This window comes from Haliotis cracherodii, unplaced genomic scaffold, assembly GCF_022045235.1.
Source record: "Haliotis cracherodii isolate W230 unplaced genomic scaffold, xgHalCrac1.p SCAF_4, whole genome shotgun sequence".
Lineage (NCBI taxonomy): Eukaryota > Metazoa > Mollusca > Gastropoda > Lepetellida > Haliotidae > Haliotis > Haliotis cracherodii.
The window spans coordinates 45110140-45133293 of NW_027266297.1; the positions used below are offsets into that span (position 1 = coordinate 45110140).

At 38.6% G+C, this 23154-nt stretch overlaps 1 protein-coding gene across 8 annotated transcripts in view; it reads left to right on the top strand.

The window, feature by feature from the left end:
* LOC139480297 (otoferlin-like) overlaps positions 1–23154 on the top strand; it is a 216407-nt gene that overhangs the window by 64372 nt on the left and 128881 nt on the right. For all 8 annotated transcript variants that reach the window (XM_071263348.1, XM_071263351.1, XM_071263354.1 and 5 more), the window contains exons 2-6: positions 680–738; positions 4566–4654; positions 19150–19249; positions 19723–19994; positions 21593–21681. In XM_071263348.1, the coding sequence (XP_071119449.1) occupies positions 680–738; positions 4566–4654; positions 19150–19249; positions 19723–19994; positions 21593–21681 (609 nt within the window). The remainder of the gene's footprint in view (positions 1–679; positions 739–4565; positions 4655–19149; positions 19250–19722; positions 19995–21592; positions 21682–23154) is intronic.

Here is a 23154-nt window from a genome sequence, read left to right on the forward strand (position 1 = left end):
TCTTCATACTAACCTTTTAATTGTGTGCGTGGGTAGAAACTGGCATGCAGAATGCCAGAATTGATGTGCCATCTGCCTGCATATAACTTCATTTAGGTGTAGTGTAGACAAATGTGACAGCTTCATTATAGGGGTCTAGCCCAATTCTGGAGCTTGAATCTAACAGTTGGAAAGATTAGAACAGACCTGATGAAAAGCTGAAACTGAGACTGCCTTTGGCTAGAACTGTCTCAACATGATTTCCATCTATTCTTCTACTGCTCCTATAATTTATAGATAGAGATGATCAATTATCTCCAATATTTCTACAATATTTGTGGGTAAATGATACAGTTGGCACAAAGTAGTGAATGCTGATAGGATTGGCATGGCCAATAAGAACATATATTTCATTATATATTTATAGTAAACTGATTATATTGCCTGTAACTCCTAAACATTTCATACAGTTTGAAATTACACAGTCCCTCAAACAGAAATAACTGCATATTTGATATTTACTTTGAAACTATTTCTTTTGGGCCGGTTGCCTTTATGTCTTTGCCAGAAATATTTTATGAACTGAGATGGAATTGTTTGATAATATGAAGGAGAATTGTCTGGATGAAGTAAAGTTTTTGATACAAGAGAATTGCATATTGTTTGATTGTTAATTGATTGTGTTGTTTTGTGCTTCCAGGCGTGTCCCACTACACAAGAACCCATGAGAACTCAGAAGACACATGCCTGTTTGATGAGGTGAGCACCAACTGACCTTCTTCAAGTGTATTGTTACAGACATGCATGGGGAGCCTGTGTTTAGACATCAGACCAACATGATGGTCGACTGTTGGTTCGATATATGCCAAAACATCAATATCCTCTCCTGAAACATGAAGTTAAGTGGTGCACTGAGGTTAGAACACCTGAAGCAGGTGGATTATGCACATTATTCCATGCATGTAATTAGATGTACAACATACAAACAAGTGCCTCAATGATATTTTCATGGCTTGGAAACTTAGCTGTGAAAACATGGTGTTAAAGTAGAGAAAATAACCTACATTCTATATCCATCCTGGCCTTTTTGTAACTTGGTTCACCTGAACTGAACGTTCTATTGAGCTGTATCAGGGCATATTGATCGACCTTGTCCATCCATCCACACAACTACCGAAGTCTTAGATTTTGTATTTATCTTCTTAAACCATATATCCATGAACTTCATGCTTGACATGGATGATCCGAGCAACAGTGTCCTCTCAGAACTGGAGGTCATTTTGTCATGTACACCGCCATTACAGCAGGTATATTTGAAATGGGTGAAGGTTTACACAAGACATGTCATGATTTTTTTTAGCATTTTGACTTTTAGCTGTATGGTGTGTTTTCTTGACCTTTATCACCATAATGCTTAGACAACTTGATGAAGTGTGCCCATGTGTAATAATTTTCCTGAGTGGCTGATAGGTTATGGGATAAGTTTTAATGTGGCATTGTGTAATGGTTAGTCAATGACTGCACCAAATCACTTTCATGAAAAAATCATGTGGGTGAGGGCATGAATATTGCTTTACACCACATCGTCACTTCTGAAATTATTCTGGACAAATTCAACAAGAATTTGGTTACAAAGTAACAATCAAGGTGTCATTAAGTGTTTTCATGGAAGTAAAAGAGGATTGACTTATTGCAGGATTAACAAAATATGTCAGAAAGAGTCTTGCTTCACTGAAATAACACAGAAAGCTTGAGTGCTAGGTTCTTGAGTGTAGCAGCAATAGGAAGTTTTACCCATTCCTCACTAATTCATTTGCAAGTGATTGTGTAAATTGATATGCAGTAAATATGGCATGTAGTAAAATGATAATTACCTTTATCTATTTTGCCTCTTTTATGACCTGTATAATTTTGATAATTGGGATATTTTGATGTCTGTTATTTAATGATCTATAATGTTGCAAATATTTAGCAATCAAGTTAGCAGTGTAGTCTTATTGCTCAGTTTTTGCTTTCTTAATGACAATTTCTTGGATGTGACTGTGAATGCATCATAAAAAGGTCATTTTAACATGCCCACTTGTCAGTGTGTAATGAATAAAGAATGTCAATGCCAGAGAATTATTATTCACCGAAGCAGTTTCCATTGGGTGTAAAAGGCAAAACAGCAGTGAAAATTGTATAAATGGATCTCTGAAAATCAGTGATGACGCAAGTGTTTGCGAAAAGGGTAAGCATTTTCCTGCTTGAAAGATGAAAGTGTTAATGCCACAACCTATCATAGCCTCAGAAACATTATTACACATGGGCACACACCATTGGTAGATTCAAAGCCTGAGCACTCAGTTGTCTAAACACGATGGTGGTGAAGGTCAATAACTATCACCATACAGCTAAAAGTCTAAATCTCATTAAAATCTGATCTCTTACTTCGATACAGTACCTCGATCTCTGCATGTAAATCTGAGGATTCAGGAGACTGCGTCAGTTGAATTTTCTGATCAGCCAATCAGAATCAAGGCTTCTAAGTTTTTGGTACAAGTGAGTAATGCATTCAGACAAGCATATCTGATGTCTGTATCTTGAAAACTTGGGGACTTCCAGCTGCCAAGAAATACAGCTGCGCCATGACCGTATTGTGCATGGTGTGCACTTTTTAAAAGAGAAATACAACTTGTAGAGGGGATGCACATATATACTCACACGCAAAAGAAATGCAAGTCGAGTATGCAGTATGCATGTTATTTATTTTCAACAGTAAAGACAAGAAATACTAATAGGGTAAGATTGACAAAAAATTGACTGAAGACAGTTTAATGGATTAAAAGGCAGATGACATAATTGTTTTTTTTTCAAATGTTAAGGGCTTACACAGTTTCGGGTCAATACCCAAAATGTCAGTCAGTACCTTGTGTGACCACCATTAGCATTGATCACTGCCACATATCTCCTGTACATTGAGTGGATCAGATGATTTGTGAAGGCCCTAGGGATCCTCCTGCACACATCCAGAGCAGCTGTGCGTAGTTTATCGGCAGTTGTAGGGACTGGGCACACATTGTGCAGACGCCTTTGAACATCATCCCACAAGTGTTCGATGGGGTTCAGATCAGGGCTGAGGGCTGGCCACGGTAGAACACGGATGTTGTGTTGTTACAGAAAGGCCATGGTAGCTCTGGCAACATGGGGACGAGCGTTCTCCTGCTGGAAAATGTGTTGTTGGTGTTGTGCAAAAAATGGAACAACGTGGGATCTGATCACTTGGTCGATATACCGCTGAGCAGTGACGCCGTGTCCCCGACCTTGACCAACATTCAGAAAGCAGATGGGTCCAAGTCTCGCATTAAGTCCAATCCCTGCCCCTATCATGACGCTAGGTCCACACCATGGATCCCTTTCCACAGCGTTACTGTCAGCGAAGCGATCACCTCGACGCCGCCAAGTTCTTACTCTTCTGTCTGAAATGGAGGTACAAAAGTGACTTTCATCAGAGAAGATGACATGCCTCCACTCACGATGACGCCAAATGTGATGACCCTGTGCCCACTGAGGTCATGCTTGTCGATGCCGTGGTTGGAGAACAGGACGATGTGCTGGTCGGCGATTTCTGAGGTTGTTGGAACAGAGACATCAAATCACAGTGGCCCGGCTAATGTGTCGATTATGTTGTTCCTATGGTCTGTCGAGCACTTTCACTTGCAGTTAGGAATGGATGACGGGTAATCTGCCGATCTTGTCAAGGTGTGGTGACCCTAGAATGACCGCTCCGAGGAATGTCATCTGTGGTCTGTGTAGCATTGTATTGATGCAGGAGACGGTAAATTGTGGTTATGTTAACATTGAAATGATGGGCAACATCTTGGACAGACTCTCCAGCTTCCAAATGTCCGATAGTCTGGTTTCTCTGAATTTGAGTTAGGCGTGGCATTGTTGACCAAGGAGTTGTAGGTCCAAGAATTGGCCACAGTTTAATACCCACTACAGTTCGTGACTGTTCGTGCATTTTCAATTTCATGAGAAATGGGTGCATGATACCCACATATTCATTGAAATGGTGAGTTTAGGCAATTCGTTTTTTATGTTTAAAGTTTCTACTCGGGGCTTCAAGAATGCAACCAAAAATATTGATAACACCATCAGGCTTCACTACATGCTAAAATTCGTATCAATTTAAGGTTCTGTGTTTGTTATTGTTTTTGAGCACATGGTATCTACCCCCTTTACAGAGAACAGTCAATGGAATATTTGCGTTCTATGTGTGTTTTCATTTCTACAAATTGAAATTTCTAAAACTGAAGATGAATCAGTTTTGAAAAATGAACAGCTGGTTGGCTCAAAACCTCATGCTGCTGTCTCTAGACTGGGGTCAAAGTTCACTCAGGGTTGACCTGAAGTGACCTGTGGAGGTGTCGTCAGATCTTGACACAGAGGGGAATCGCATCAGAATAATACATTTGATGGAAATATATTGGAAAGCATCAAAACAAGTTGAAAACACGTAAAAGCTGACTGAAACACAATATAGTGACCTTTCTTTGACAAGATGTTGTTTGTGACAATTATCTCCAAATGAATGTTTTTTTCAGTCATTTGAGTGGCCAGTGGCTCGTCCTATTGAGAGTGAGGAGGTTATTGACATTCAGGTCTTCAACTACAACAAGTACCTCAGTAACAGGTCAGTACAACTACGACACATACCTCAGTAACAGGTCAGTACAACTATAGCACATACCTCAGTAACAGGTCAGAACAACTATGACACATACCTCAGTAACAGGTCAGTACAACTACAACACATACCTTGGTAACAGGTCAGTACAACTATAGCTCATACCTCAGTAACAGGTCAGTACAACTTTTACACATACCCTGGTAACAGGTCAGTACAACTATAGCACATACCTCAGTAACAGGTCAGTACAACTTTTACACATACCTTGGTAACAGGTCAGTACAACTATAACACATACCTCAGTAACAGGTCAGTACAACTTTTACACATACCTTGGTAACAGGTCAGTACAACTATAGCACATACCTCAGTAACAGGTCAGTACAACTATAGCACATACCTCAGTAACAGGTCAGTACAACTATAGCACATACCTCAGTAACAGGTCAGTACAACTATGATACATACCTCAGTAACAGGTCAGTACAACTATAGCACATACCTCATTTACAGGTCAGTACAACTATAACATCTCAGTAACAGGTCAGTACAACTATAACACGTACCTCAGTAACAGGTCAGTACAACTATAACATCTCAGTAACAGGTCAGTACAACTATGACACATACCTCAGTAACAGGTCAGTACAACTACAACACATACCTCAGTAACAGGTCAGTACAACTATAACATCTCAGTAACAGGTAAGTACAACTATAACACGTACCTCAGTAACAGGTCAGTACAACTACAATAGATCCCTCAGTAACAGGTCAGTACAACTTTAACACATACCTTGGTAACAGGTCAGTACAACTATTTCACGTACCTCAGTAACAGGTCATTACAACTACGACACATCCCTCAGTAACAGGTCAGTACAATTATAGTATCTCATTAACAGGTCAGTACAACTATAACATCTCATTAACAGGTCAGTACAACTATAACATCTCAGTAACAGGTCAGTACAACTATAACATCTCAGTAACAGGTCAGTACAACTATAGCACATACCTCAGTAACAGGTCAGTACAGCTATAACACATACCTCAGTAACAGGTCAGTACAACTACGACACATACCTCAGTAACAGGTCAGTACAACTATAACACATACCTCAGTAACAGGTCAGTACAACTATAGCACATACCTCAGTAACAGGTCAGTACAACTATGATACATACCTCAGTAACAGGTCAGTACAACTACAACACATACCTCAGTAACAGGTCAGTACAACTATAACATCTCAGTAACAGGTCAGTACAACTATAGCACATACCTCAGTAACAGGTCAGTACAACTATAACACATACCTCAGTAACAGGTCAGTACAACTATAACATCTCAGTAACAGGTCAGTACAACTATAGCACATACCTCAGTAACAGGTCAGTACAACTATAACACATACCTCTGTAACAGGTCAGTACAACTATAACAAAATATCAAATACAAGTTCATAAGATGAACAAACTAAAACAAATGCCTCAGTAACCATGGTAACAGGTCAGTACAACTACGACACATACCTCAGTAACAGGTCAGTACAACTATAGCACATACCTCAGTAACAGGTCAGTACAACTATGATACATATCTCAGTAACAGGTCAGTACAACTACGACACATCCCTCAGTAACAGGTCAGTACAACTATAGCACATACCTCAGTAACAGGTCAGTACAACTATAACATCTCAGTAAAAGGTCAGTACAACTATAGTATCTCAGTAACAGGTCAGTACAACTATAACATCTCAGTAACAGGTCAGTACAACTATAACACGTACCTCAGTAACAGGTCAGTACAACTATAGCACATACCTCAGTAACAGGTCAGTACAACTATGATACATACCTCAGAAACAGGTCAGTACAACTACAACACATACCTCAGTAACAGGTCAGTACAACTATAACAAAATATCAAATACAAGTTCATAAGATGAACAAACTAAAACAAATGCCTCAGTAACCATGGTAACAGGTCAGTACAACTAAGACACATACCTCAGTAACAGGTCAGTACAACTATAGCACATACCTCAGTAACAGGTCAGTACAACTATGATACATATCTCAGTAACAGGTCAGTACAACTACGACACATCCCTCAGTAACAGGTCAGTACAACTATAACACATACCTCAGTAACAGGTCAGTACAACTATAACACATACCTCAGTAACAGGTCAGTACAACTACGACACATACCTCAGTAACAGGTCAGTACAACTATAGCACATACCTCAGTAACAGGTCAGTACAACTATAACACATACCTCAGTAACAGGTCAGTACAACTATAACAAAATATCAAATACAAGTTCATAAGATGAACAAACTAAAACAAATGCCTCAGTAACCATGGTAACAGGTCAGTACAACTACGACACATACCTCAGTAACAGGTCAGTACAACTATAGCACATACCTCAGTAACAGGTCAGTACAACTATAACAAAATATCAAATACAAGTTCATAAGATGAACAAACTAAAACAAATGCCTCAGTAACCATGGTAACAGGTCAGTACAAGTTAAATTTATGATGCTTACTACATGCAAAATAATTTTAGTACCTGGTGTATGCTCCTAATACAAAAGTGAATGAAGTGACACTGAGAACAAGAATAAACCATCAGCATGCACAGTAAATGTGCATCTTTTAAAACCCATAACGAATAAAAGTGTATTTTGTCAGCTTGACCTAATAACAGTGCAATAATCTTAAGCCGCCTGTTTATCCTGTGTACCAGTGTGCTGGCCCACTCAATAGATGCTGCAAGGAGTGTCTGAGTAGATAATGGCCGGGGATGGGGGAAGTTCCAGACACATCACTGAAAAAATGAAGCAATAAGGGCAGGGTTTAAAACAAGACCTACCAGACCTCCCAGTATCAGTCCATCAGAAAACCTATTGACTTGGCTAGGGGGCCATGTCTGCACAATCTAGTAGGGAGATATATGGCATTATTCATCCCTGATGTTAACTTGAGCCTGCAGGATTTCCATGGTACTCAACTTTTAAACTGTATCTAATCTGACAACAAACATTTACAGTTTTCTGTTTGTAAGCATCTTCTGCTTATGTAGCATATATGTTTCCAAATGTCTTTGATCATAGACACCGAAATTAAACAATTCTGATGTGACCTAATTATCATCGACAGCAGTCATACCAAGACATTCAGGATGGGAGTTAGATACCTGATCTCCATAATCATTCAGATATATGCTTATACATTATTTGTCTTGACATATCATACTATTTGAAGGATTGCTCATGGTTTGGTGACCCATGAAGATCCGGGGAGGAATAGGTCTTCAGCAACCCATGCCTGCGGTAACAGGCAACTGTGCTTGTTGTGAGAGGCGACTGACTTGGTTCATGCATGTCATTGTATCTGAATTTCTTAGATCGATGCTCATGATATTAATCACTGGATTGTCTGGTCTAGACACTATTATTTACAGACCGCCGTCATATAGCTGGAACATTGCTGAGTGCGGTGTTAAACAACAAACCAACCAACCAGCCAAGTGTAAGCTGTCAGTCACTGGATTGTCCGGTCCAGACTCGATTACAGACCGCTGTCATGTAGCTGAGTGCAGTGTTAAACAACAAACAAACATGGTTTGGTGCAGGGTAGTATCAGTCTTGCCTCATAGCAGTATATCTTGAGTTGATAGCATTGCATTTCACATACACAATTCACAAATCTGAGGACAATAATTATATGTCTAAAGAGAGAAAAATAAAATTATTGACTGTAATTCATTGATTGGGCCTGCCGTAAACATTCACTAGTGATATTGATACTGATACTGTGCATGAAGATCTATCCAGGCATAAATCTGTTTGTACACAGCAGAGTATTGCACCATTTTGTCATATGATGGTGGGGTTTGGTTCCAGATATGTTGAAAATCTTAATAGAATTATATAGAGGTTATCACACTAGTGTGTTTGGGGATGGTAAATATCCTGTATTAGGAATAAGCATTGTATTTAGTGAACCTTGGTGTTTGTAAACACTGAAAGTAGTCCCTACTTGACCTTTGATATTTGCATCTCTATCCGCATATGACCCCAACGGATATTGGTTTTTTTCCATTGGCTTTATACTGCAGAGTAACCTACTCATTATGTGATAAAAATGAATACTTGAAAACTGCAAACTTTAATGTATTTTTCTTTATAAAAGAATCAGCTGTAAATGCTTTCTAATAGAATGCAATTAAACAGAAATTGTGAAATAACTATTCAATGAAGGAGAAGATATCTATGATGATGAATTTGCCAGGTTCATGTTTTTGTTTATATTTAAGCATGCACCAATTGATATTTGACTGCTTATGGAAGCTTCATGTCAAGCAGTGATATCATTCCTAAATAAGTATTGCATAAACATGTTTCAGTCCTTTTTCTGAACCATTGTTAGTTAAAGTTTTAGAATAGACAAAACTTTAGGGATGATAGATCACTTCACTTGGGTAAACTTTAATTTATATTTTGTGCGAATTGAAATACAAAAATTTGCAAAAAATCAAACAAATTAGGCACAAGTGACACACATTTTAGTCATCACCACAAACAAGCAGAAATTAATGCTAAAAATAGTCAGGCCCCTGCATCAAGTGTCTGTCTACAGCTTGTCAATTTTCAGTTTGTCTCAGCCTACCTATAGAGAAAATAAAATATATCCTTCCATTATTTCAAAATAGAATGATTCCTGATTATACCTATATTTGAAGAAGCACATGCATGTGTCTGTGCTACAAACTGGCCAGAAACATGGACAGGCTGTCACTTCGGATCCAACAAAATGGTTTGATTTTGAATTGTTTAGTTTCCTTCCTGGGGTGGTATAGTATTGACACATTCATCATGACGGCAAAATTAATTTCAACAGCCAAAATTACCTTGACATGAGAAGCTGTAAGATAATATTGTTCATCAGATAGCCATAAGATTGCCATGTGTACAAGACATTCACATCAGACCTCAGATATTCTCAATAGGATATTGTCTGGGATATTTCTTCATATCATATTATATGACAACAGCTCATTACAGAATTGATAGGATTATGTGAGTTCTTATGAAGACTTATTCCTGTTTTACTGATATTCTGGGCTGTAGATGCTCCATGCAAATACAACATCGGTGACATGCACCCAAGGGTTGGCAAGCCCTAACTGTGGTAATGATCAACTAATCCTGTCCTCCACTGCTTAACAGAATTCCATCACAGACATTTGGACATCACAATGTCCTGCTCTCCTCTGACATTAACGACAATATGATGACGAGCTAGGGGGTTGGAATCAATACTATTTTTGTGTAGGAGCTTCACTGAGAACCAGCACCAATTGTGAAACATGGGCAAATAGTGTGGATAAAATTGTCTATGATCTGTACGTCACATTAATTATATACAGACTTTCATTACTGAAGTTAGGAATGTTTGCTCGTAAATAATGATTAATGGATGGTAGATGTCCTTTTAGAAGCAATTTTAATGTCATGTCAGCAGATGATTTCATGTTTAAGATGCATGTGAAAGATGCATGTTTGCCTTTTCAAAAGAAGTGTGTTGGTTTACGAAAGAATCCACTTTTCTCATGAAGTATGGTATCCATAGCAACTCAACAATTGCGATTATTTTGAGACCTCTGCCTGTCTATACAATGTGGAAGCATTTGATCAGGCTATGTATATTGAGTGTCTGTATGTCTTCCCCACCCCACCAACTCATCTGATGTCCTTGTGAGTGGGTAGGTGGGGTCAGGGTAATTGTTGGAGAGAGTTCTTCCACCAGCTACTGGGAACACCACCACATCCCATTGATGCAGGGCAGCCAATGGATTTCCTGTCACAAACAGTCCTACACTGCAGTAGTTCCCTAGGAATACAAACAAGGACAACACAGCAGCAGTACTCCATCAGTCATAGCACTAACAACATCAGTCATAGCACTAACAACATAAGTCATAGCACTAGCAACATCAGTCATAGCATTAACATGAGTCATAGCACTAACAATATCATTTATAGTACTAACACCGTCAGCCACAGCACAAGCAAAATCAGCCACAGCACTAGCAACATCAGTCATAGCACTAACAACATAAGCCATAGCACTAGCCACATCAGTCATAGCATTAACAACATCAGTCATAGCACTAACAACATCAGTCATAGCATTAACATGAGTCATAGTACTAACGTCAGCCACAGCACAAGCAAAATCAGTCATAGCACTAACAACATAAGCCATAGCACTAGCCACATAAGCCATAGCAATAGCCACATCAGTCATAGCATTAACAACATCAGTCATAGCATTAACATCAGTCATAGTACTAACGTCAGCCATAACACTAACAACATCAGTCATAGCACTAACAACATCAGTCATAGCACTAGCAACATCAGTCATATCACTAACACTATAAGCCATAACACTAGCAACATCAGTCATAGCACTAACACTATAAGCCATAACACTAGCAACATCTGTCATAGCATTAACAACATCAGTCATAGCAGTAACAATGTAAGCCATAGCACTAACAACATCGGTCATAGCACTAACAACATCAGTCATAGCACTAAGAATGTAAGCAGTAGCACTAACGTCAGCCATAACACTAACAACATCAGTCATAGCACTAACAATGTAAGCCATAGCACTGGCAATGTAAGCAGTAGCACTAACAACATCAGTCATAGCACTAACAACATCAATCATAGCACTAGCAATGTAAGCAGTAGCACTAACAATGTCAGTCATAGCACTAACAATATAAGCAATACCACTAGCAATGTCAGTCATAGCACTAACAACATCAGTCATAGCACTAACAATGTAAGCCACAGCACTAACAATATCAGTCATAGCACTAGCACCATCAGTCATAGCACTAGCATCATCAGTCATAGCATTAACATCAACCATAGCACTAACGTCAGCCATAGCACTAACAACATCAGTCATAGCACTAACATCAACCATAGCACTAACATCAACCATAGCACTAACATCAGTCATAGCACTAGCATCATCAGTCATAGCATTTACATCAACCATAGCACTAACATCAACCATAGCACTAACATCAGTCAGAGCACTAACAACATCAGTCATAGCATTCACAATGTAAGCAGTAGCACTAACATCAGCCATAGCACTAACAACATCAACCATAGCACTAACATCAACCATAGCACTAACATCAGTCATAGCACTAACAACATCAGTCATAGCACTAGCAACATCAGTCATATCACTAACACTATAAGCCATAACACTAGCAACATCTGTCATAGCATTAACAACATCAGTCATAGCAGTAACAATGTAAGCCATAGCACTAACAACATCGGTCATAGCACTAACAACATCAGTCATAGCACTAAGAATGTAAGCAGTAGCACTAACGTCAGCCATAACACTAACAACATCAGTCATAGCACAAACAATGTAAGCCATAGCACTGGCAATGTAAGCAGTAGCACTAACAACATCAGTCATAGCACTAACAACATCAATCATAGCACTAGCAATGTAAGCAGTAGCACTAACAATGTCAGTCATAGCACTAACAATGTAAGCAATACCACTAGCAACGTCAGTCATAGCACTAACAACATCAGTCATAGCACTAACAATGAAAGCCACAGCACTAACAATATCAGTCATAGCACTAGCACCATCAGTCATAGCACTAGCATCATCAGTCATAGCATTAACATCGACCATAGCACTAACGTCAGCCATAGCACTAACAACATCAGTCATAGCACTAACATCAACCATAGCACTAACATCAACCATAGCACTAACATCAGTCATAGCACTAGCATCATCAGTCATAGCATTTACATCAACCATAGCACTAACATCAACCATAGCACTAACATCAGTCATAGCACTCACAATGTAAGCAGTAGCACTAACATCAGCCATAGCACTAACAACATCAGTCATAGCACTTACAACATCAGTCATAGCACTAACAACACCAGTCATAGCACTAACAACAGCTATGAATTAAAATTCCTGTCCAGAAAGACTTACATTGAAGGGTCCCTGTTGGACACAGATGTCATGTATTGTTTTTGGATGTCTCTGATATTCGTATATTGACATCTGTAGATCTTATTGTCTGGTTCAGCTATGTTCAATGACAGAATGATGTCCACATCACCGCCGATAGGGGTTTTCACCACCTATACAATAGCCTGAAGCTCTACTGACATAGGTTATTTATGGTATACTTTATTAAAGCCTGTACCCCTACTGACATAGGTTTTTATATACTTAACAATAATCTATGTCTCCAATAAAGCGTCTTTAATGCCAAAATATATTTTTGCTTGATATATATTTTCTCAATTTATTCAGACATATTTGATTGTCAATTGTCTGAATCTATGAGTAAAACTCCCAGCATAACCTTGGCGCCGTGTTTTATCCTATACATAACGACTCCATGTCCCTGATGCCCTGTTATTTTGTACTTTTGGATGTCACTTGATGGTAATCCCAGCACTCTCAGTGGTGCCTGAGCCTGTCCATCAGCACCTTACTATGTCTCTGTACAGTTGCTGGTTGATGTAGACGAGACAACACAATCTCACATCCAAGCAATTCTGCGAATGAAAGTCAATATGAGAAGAGCTGTCTAAAGCACAGGTTCCAGTAGGAGCATCATATTCCCTGGTAATGGCCATCTGTCCTCACCAGCAGCAATGTCCCTCGTGTACCATATGCTTGTATGACACCAGAGCTTGACCGGATTGAGCCACAAGAAGTAATACTTCAAAAGTTGCTGTCAAGTTCATCCATGGCCTGTCATAATTATTTGTTCATATAGGTTCACACACAGGGTACATCAACCCATTTACCCCTCAGAACAACTTATATTGTACATCTTTGAATATTGCACTCAACCTATAAGATGTTTGTTAGGGAGTCATGAGTATGTCAGTGAGGTTAACTGACTGGTGTAGGCTACAATTAATACTCATTGATGGAAATGTTATCCTTTTGGGGGGAACATTGATGAAAATTGAAGTCAGATATCAGAAAAAAAATAGACAATTGCTCTGGTACATAGAAATTATTTTGTAGACCTACTCAACTTACCGTATTTGACGTAATAAGCGCCCAGGGCACTCTCAAAATTAGAAATAGGGGGCTCTTATTGGAATATTATTTTGGTGGAAAAAAACAGAGTTGAAAAATAGATTTCGTGGTTTATGCTGACGGCCTGAACTGTTTATATACGACAGATATATTTTTCCAGAATTTAACTGCCCATATATAAGAGTGCATATAACATACGAGTGCGTATTATACACGAATAAATAAGTCTTGTATACATTGATCAATCGGAAGGAGTGCTAATTGGGATTGTTCACTTGCCAATATATTAACAAATATCGCCGTGGGTGCTTATAAGAGCGGGGCGCTTATTACGTCGAATACAGTAACTTAACTTAGACTACAGTCTGGTTTGATTATTTACAGAACGCCGTATAGCTGGTATATTGCTGAGTACAACAAACAACCAAACAAAGAACTTAGACTACAAGTAATGATCTACTCTAATGTTGCACCCTGAAGGCATAATTGTTGATTACATAGGGATCATTAGTGATTTAGTGCCAGAATGAAAGCTCAGTGTTTATCTTGATCAGTGATAATTAAAGATGCCAATTAAAAAATGATTCCTTGTTAGACTCTTAGTTACTGTATATGTTGGCCCAAATCGAGTTTTGTTAGAATGGACCATTCATGACTGAATAAAGCCTGCAGCCTTCTGTGTAACTGAATTAGGGTTGGGTAGCCATGTAGTTCAAGTGGGACCAGGGAAGATCCGCGTTAGAATAGGTCTCAGCAACAGGTCTGATGTAAGAGGCGACTATACTTGTCATAAGAGACGACTTACGGGATTGGGTGGTCCGGCTCAGTGTCTTCGTTGATGCATGTCATCGTATCCCAATGTTGTAGATCGATGTTCATGATGTCAATCCACTGGATTGTCTGGTGCAGAATTGAATATTTACAGTCCATCATTAAAAACCTGGAATATTGCTGAGTGCGGCGTTAAACAACAAACAAATTAAAGTTTAAGTGGTTGCTCAGCTCACCAAAGGTCCAGGTTTGATTCCCCACATAGGTACAATGTGGGATAAATTGCTGGAATAATGCTGAAAGCATATGTACAGTTGTTTGCATATAAGTATGCCCTTCCTTGGTCATTGTTCCTGTACCCTGAATTTGAGGATGTGGCTTTACACTTACAGGAAATGCCTGACTGACAATATGTAGCAGAATGGGAATGTTATATCAAACATTAATAACCATATTATATCTGATATAAATCTTTCCTTATATGTTGCAAATGCTTCAGTGTAAAACAGTCAGCTCAAACTGTTTGTACAGCAGACTAACCCACACAGCTAATGTATTAAAAAATGGTGTCGCTTTATGGAAATGCCTTCTTTCTAAAATATCCTATGAGAGTTCTTAAAAACCTATATTTTTGTTCTTGTGCCAAACAAAGTCTTGTGAGAACAATCTATTTCAATGCTGCCACTTACTGGTCATAATGGCTGTGCTAATCGTGAAACTGATGCATCAGTTAATGAAAACCTCTGCAGCAACAACCCAAGGGACCTTTCAGGTTTCATTAAGATGGCATATTTAACTTCAAAACCTGATACCAAACACCTGTGGGCCAACCGGAACCTATTTAGCAGCACCTTATGCTATCGTACTGAAATAAGCCATGGTCAATTGATCATTGATCCACTTCGAACCAAACAGTCTTGCGCTCGTATGTATGTTTGTAACCATATCAGAAATAACTCATTTCATGAATCTGAGTTTCTTCATTTGGTTTATGTTAGTACATGTATATGAATAAGACACATTTTCATATTTGCAACTTACATTTGATATGATATATTTTGGTGATGATTAAGCAATTGAATTCTGCTTTTTGTTAAGGTTAAAATTTTATATGTATTTGGATATTTGATTTTAACACTACCTGTGGTATGTATTATTCCTCCTGACAACGCTTGTATACCAATATGTGTACCGGTAAGTGGATTGTACAGGCAATACAGCTAGCTTCATCTGCACACTGGGAAGGACATTTGTCCTGATATGGATGCAAGAAGGAAGACCAGAGATACATATGGCATCAATGAATCCAAGGATGTACAACAACCATGACTATGATCTACATGTTTCATTCCTAAATATATTATGTCAAAAGTCTAATATTCTCAAACCTAAACAATATTTGTAAAGGAAAGTGTGATACCAACAAGGTGAAAATGTGAATACGCTAGGTCATATGATGTTGCTGACAGTACCTGCACAATGGCACCGTGGATGGAAGGGTCTGTGGTCTTATGTACTGCAACTCATTGTTAACACAGTAAACACATTGTAAACCCTTCAGATACCAGGATCCACAGATAGGGGATTGGTTCAAGATATACTACTGATTATGATCCTTGGTCTGACATAGCCAGCTCCATGCTTGTACTTTACTATGGAGGCCGCAACCACAATTAGCATACATATACTTCCGACAATAAATAAGGGACAGATGAAATGATAGTGATAATGATAATGATAAATGTCTGGAAAATTAATTCGGGGCGTGTAGATCAGTATTTGGTGTGGCCACCAAGTTGGGTGATACATGCATGTCACCTTAATGGCATACTGTTGATTAACTTACATATGGTTGCCATTGGTTGCCCATTCTGCCTGAAGAGAAAGCTGGACCACATCAGCCAGTGCTGGGTCTTTGGCATACACTCCCCGTCTGAGAACATCACACAGCCGCTCTATTGGGGACATATGAGGGGATTAGTTGGCCAGTCCAATGACCATATGTCTTCTCATCAGAAATAATCGGTGATGACCTGGGCATGATGTGGTATGGCATTATCATCTTCCAATTTAACATTTTTGGCGATGATTCTAGCAAATGGAAGAATGTCAGTACTCAAAACTTTGTCAACATATCGCTGGCCATTTCAATGGCCCCCATACAGATCAAGGTCAAGAATTGTTGCCCTGGATTACCACTTGCCATTACCTAGCCAACAGAGTTTCTGCCATCTGTGAATCAGAGGCAAAACCTTGATTCCTCTGTTAACATGGTGTAACGCCATTGGCACACAGTTTTTCCCTGGTGTTGCCAAGTCAACCCCAATCATTGGCACCTTTGGTAAGCTGTTGGCGTCACACCCTTTACAGGATGCCTTGCTTTCAGGCGAGCTGCAAAAAGCCTGTTTTTAACGGTGAAATTTTCCTTCCTGTTATTGTATGGAATTCTCTGTTGTAACAGGAGCAGATATGACTCTTTTGCTTAGTGCAGTTAATGTGATGAGACAATCTTTTCTAGGTGTATTTTTTTAGTTTTTAGGCCTAACACATGCCCAGGTCTCATTGCAATCCCACCCATTACACCACATTCAAGAAATTACACTTTTTGATTTGGGTAACTTAGGGTACAGACGTTCCTCCACCCCCCACCCCACTATCGTTCCCACAATTCGCCATTTTGTCTGTTTAATAAGGTACTGTCTCAGAGACGTTTTTAAGCAAGTGCTTAGTTCAATTGCATTAGTGATTGTGAGTTCTTTGACTTCTGTGTGCATCGCATGCTGTTCATGCATGATGTGAAATGTCATTGTGATTAGATGTTGTGTTCAGATGCAACGCCACGGTATTGTAAATGTACACCTGAACGGTAACTACATTCAAATCGTTCCCATATTTTTTGTTGGTAGGATATGTATTTACATTCAGACAGAGGGACACTGTGATAAGTGGTTGCATGGCCCCCATACACTGAAGGTAAACAGATCAATCATTCATTTCTTTCCCCATTCTGTAAGTGTGGGATCACTTCGACTTATCAACAGCTCTGTAATATTGATACAAGACTTTTTGTTTCTGAATGTCTTGAGAGATCCTTAAAACATACGTTAGTGTTCTATTTTCCTTCTACAAGGGAAATCAATGGATAAGCCCAAGGCTGCCAAGTGTGTATTTCTCTTTGTGCTGGCAGGTTTCTCAGAAAACAGAAAATCTGTTATTCATCATTCATGGCAAATGCAGACGATTCTTCCAACTTTATTTAAAGCAGGAGTAGTTGTTTGACTAGCATTATCGAAAGACAGTGAGATTTCCCTCATGACCGATTCAGAGTCAAATCAAACTTTCTGTGCCACGATAGCAAACATACCTTATTTATATATGTTTGAGAGAGGCAAGAAATCAATTAGTATTTATTCTTTATTTGATGTCTCAAAACTGGTGTAAATGTACATTTAGGGAGGATATACTGTAGTTGTGATTAGGGATCAAATAGCTACAGATCAAGACTTCTGATGTTGGCACACGTCTTGCAGGATAACGCTGCTTGAGATGAGGAAATTGATTGTTATACATTTCATGGCAATCTTTTGTAATATCCTTATCCATTTAATAGTTACTTTGTTCAAATGATGTTGATAACAGGATGAATGATTGATCTTCAGGTATGCGTTAGACGGATACATTGGAACGTAAAAAGAACTTGTTATTTACTTTGCTGAGTTCGAAATGTCTACAGTGTTTATGAAATAAAGAAAAGAGCCTGTCCATGAATAATTGAAACTCCAGAAACAGCAGACTGAACAACCCAGACACTTCAGACCACAAATATTCTTTTGTGTATACTGTCTGACAGGTCTATGAAAGAATATTCCTAGTTGAATGAGTACTAGACAGCTTTCAACACATTGATGACATCTGACATATGAAATATAGATCAAACTTTATTGTCCAATATGTCCAATATTTTTCTGGTTTTTTTTTCCAAGTAGGCAAGCAGAAACTACTGCATTACATTAATGATTCAAAGCCCACGTCTGCATCTGACCAACTATAATTTGTCACAGTTTTGGCTTTGACAATGGTTTAAAATAAATTGTAAAATGTGTATATTGAAGATTTGTTTGCTAAACCTTTCATAGTAAGGTAATTAAGTACATTTTATATTTGTTGTATATGTATATATATTTTATAACACTACAGTGACTTGCGACTTCTGGTTGTTGTGTTGTTGTGGCATGTAATAAATAAATCAGTCCATTTGGTCTGGAACTGGATGAAAATGTGTAGGGGAAAAGAGAGGAATTGTGCCAAAACTGAGTACATTCTGAACATACTTCTGTAATTTGTTCTGCCTGTAGCAAGATGGACAGGATTGAAGTGTGTGAGGTAAGTAATATGTGAATGAATATGATTGTTTGACACGCCTGGTTGTTTCATATACTGTTAGACATGAATTCATGACCAGACAACTGGGGTTCAAATATTCAGAGATGAAGTCACATAACAGTGCATGGAAATGAGTGTAGTTTAGACATTAATATAACTAACTCTGTTCCTTTCTTAACAGACTGGTGGGGACCTTCCGGATGATACTGCAGGAACTCATTGAAGTTGGCAATGTCAAGATATCAGACTCGCTGCTGGATGCAAACAATGTGGTTATGCGAGTAAGGCTGAACCTAAACCTATTGCTATTTCAATAAGGTTACTGTTTACCATTTTAACAACTTACAGTTTTATAGTATACAGGTAATAAAATGTTAGTCTGCAAGGTTAGAGAAAGGTTTTATTGTTTGGATGTATGATCATTATTTATATTATAAGTGAAACAATGTCACCATTTGAGAAAACTAAGCACTAAAGTAGGGCTGGGACGGGTAACTCGGTACTCGGGTCGGGTGGGTCCTGAGTAGGACCCTGGTACCCACAGGACTACCCGCACCCTTGTTTAATGACAAAAACTCACCATAGCTCAGTGGTTATACTGCAAGTCGCTAATGTTTGCATTTCTTTCTGACGATGCACCTGAGTAGGGTCGGGTAATAGGGGGTCGGGTACCCAGGTAGTAATTTTGGACTTGTCCCAGCCCTACACTAAAGGTATAAATGTTCAAAATGATCATCTTTGTTATTTCTTTCAGACAACACTGACCTTTGAATTGACGTATAATGCCCCAGATGGAAGTGTCGGGATGTGGCAGAAGGGAGGGTTCGAGAAACTGAAGAGTGATGAGCTTCGACGACCATTGTCAGAGGACGAGAGGAATCAGATGAACATCCAGAAATCTGACAATGAGCTTCATCCTCCAGACTCTGATTCTATCAAGTCATCGCCCTCCAAGAGCTCATTCAAAGGTTCCAGACTCAGTCTGGCATCAAAGGCATCATCTGGACGAGCAAAATCACCCAAAAAGTAAGTACTGTTTGCATCCACTGTATCTGGAGACAAATTTGTAGTGGCCATTCAATGATCCACATATTGCTATGAGGTGTTAATTTTGGGAGTAGATTACTAAATACCTAAGGTTGTTATGCTTTACTCTTTCAAGAAGTTATTTGAGGCATTGCAGTAGACAAGGCTATGTCATCACTTCAAGGTGAAGTGTGGATTTGGTCCTAGTTGACATTATACAATCTTGCACTGTCTCAACAATAAAAAACCCAAATCACCACATTGTCATCAAAATCATTTCCCTACTTCCTGGCTATGTTTCATGTTTCTGACATATGACATATATCCTCTTACTCCCAGGTCTGATAACAATGTGTTATGATTTTGTAAGAAATCAATATTGTTGAAGAAACCCAAAGATCACATTTATGTGTATAATGTTTACAAATTTCATCATATCTGATTTTATTGTTTCTTATGTTTCGTTGGGAAGTCAGTATCTCAACTGAATTACAAACTAGAAGCAACAATAATATTAGTATTTGTGCAATGGTGTTATTTTGAACACATGACAATCATTCTATGTAGAAGCGGTTCTTATGATGGCTGTGAACTGTAGGTTTATCTTATATGAAGGTTTTAATTAAATATTACAGTATCTTACATGGAATAACAACTTTTATTCATAAAGTGCAAATGATCTTTCATAAACTCATATCAAGAATTGATAGTGGCCGTTGAGCATGATGTTAAGAAAATGGGTATGCCATTTCACAAGTGAAGATAACAATAAAAGCATGAATGTGACATGACATTTGAACTAATGGGAAGTAATGAATAACACATGAATAAGCTAACTGCCTCGGTTAAAATTGTGGCTGCAACTACAATATCACATATGTGACTGACTGAACCCAATCTGTCAGAGTGTGTTATAGGAACCATGCATTACCTTAGTGTGAAATCAGGGGCGGTTGGGTAGCCTAGTGGTTAAAGCGTTCACTCATCAGGCTGAAAACCCGGGTTCGATTCCCGACATTGGTGCAATGTGTGAAGCCTATTTCTGGTGTCCCTCAGCATGATATTGCTGGAATATTGCTAAAAACGGCATAAAATCAAACTCACTCACTCACTCACTCACTTGTGTGAAATCAGTTATCTTACTTGAATTTTAGCTTGAGTCCACAAAAGTTTAAAGGTGAGGCATATAACCTGTTTTTATGGTACCAAAGCGAGTGGACATACAATAAGATCAGGCAGAGACTTGATTGCTTGACACATCAGAAAGCTCAGGTTCAAAACTATAGAATCTCCAGAAGTTATTCAAGCCCTAGTGTCACCAGAAAAAGGTTGTTTATGGAATCAAAGAAGATTGATAGTAGCTAGTGTGGTTTTACATTTTTGAGGACACAACTCAATCTAGCGTTAAAATTAGTATTGAGAGCATTATTTATTGATATCTAGTCAGGGGATGACATTAGTTGGCGTGATGTGGGACAAGTATAACACACATGATTATGACCTTAAATGTCTGGTCATAAAAATATTGAGCTAAACATGGCTTTGGTAAATTTGTCGAGACAAGAATAATATTGCATTAATATGTGTTTTCAACGCAGCCCGAAGAACCTGACATCTGTAGTGAAGATGATGATGAGCAAGAAGCAAGATGATGATAAACAGGCACTCATTGATGATCTGGACTCAGGTAATACATTGGGGATGCATTGCATGACACTTTATGTCATCTGAAGTAAGATATTGCCAACAAGGAGTTGGACAAAGAGGATTACCTGCAAGCTGTAATACTCAGTGGTGCATTGTATGACACCTCATGACATCTGGAACAAAATACTGGCAAAAGGAGGCTACTGAAGACACAATGTCATATTTTTATTACCTGTTTTGTGTGATTTGAAATGGTTGCCAGTCAACTGTACTGGCATGTATAAGTGCCAAGATAAAGCAGCACTCAACATTATTCTCACATGTACTCTAACCAGGTCAGCTGCAAGGTGTTATGGATCTCAAATTTCTGTCTTTACTGTTGGAATGTATCTAATGGTATATTTGGGATAACACTTTCTTAGTAAAGTACAGATTCTGGTACTTTTTGGGTTGAGTCAAAGTTGTTGGACTTCCATTTTTGTGGAAGCCTCGGTGGCTGAGTGGGTTAGATCGCTGACTTTGTGTGCTGGCGATTAGGTGCCTCACCCTGGCAGGTGTGGGTTCGAATCCCGGACAGGACTCAACCCAAAAAGTACTAGAATCTGTACTTTACTAAGAAAGTGTTATCCCAAATATACCATTAGATACATTTGACCACTTTCTAAATGGCATTGTGTATTCATTTACTGTTGGAATACTAACAGTAGTTCTAAATTCAGCTGTTTCATGAAGGAAATAAAATATATGAGTTTATTTCAATCAATTTCATTTGTTTACTCTTGGGTGAAAGTGTTTTATGCCACACTGAAAGAACATTGCCCATTGTTAGACCTTATATCTCGTACAATGACATGTCGACCTAACTTCTGACATTAAGAAATACTTCCATTGTATCAGATTCTTCTTTACTTATGGTGAGAGTGATGTGATGAGTGTGCCGGGTGTAATACAGCCTGTCAGGTCAGTCCTGGAGCCTGCTTACATGCACATGTTGTTGTGGGTGTTGGTATGTAGATGACGTCAATCATTTCCCCAGAGAGGAGTTGTGCTGATTCTGTTTCAGTAACTACACAGGATATATATATATAATTAAGAAGCATTGTCAGCTCCCACTTGCCTAGTCAATACAGGTGTATGCCACATTTGTCATACAACGTCTTCTGATGCTTGTAGGCATCTTGGTCATGGCAAAACAATGTCTATCAATTATGCAGATTACTCGAGGCAAGGAGGATAGCTCTCAGCTTTGATCACTATGATGAATCACTTGGCACCGACACGTTTTATATATGCTGATCCAACTGATAATAATAAACTATTATGTGTGCTTTGATGTTTGAGCCTGTTGGTTTGAATGGTTTAGCTCATTGTTACATGATCATGCAGATTAATCACATTTTGTATTGTGTGAGCACGTGTACCTCTGAGTACTTGAAATTAAACTGAATCCTTAAGGATAGGTTCAGTCTTTATTCTTGGGCATATATGAGTCAGCTCTAAAAGGAAGGACTTT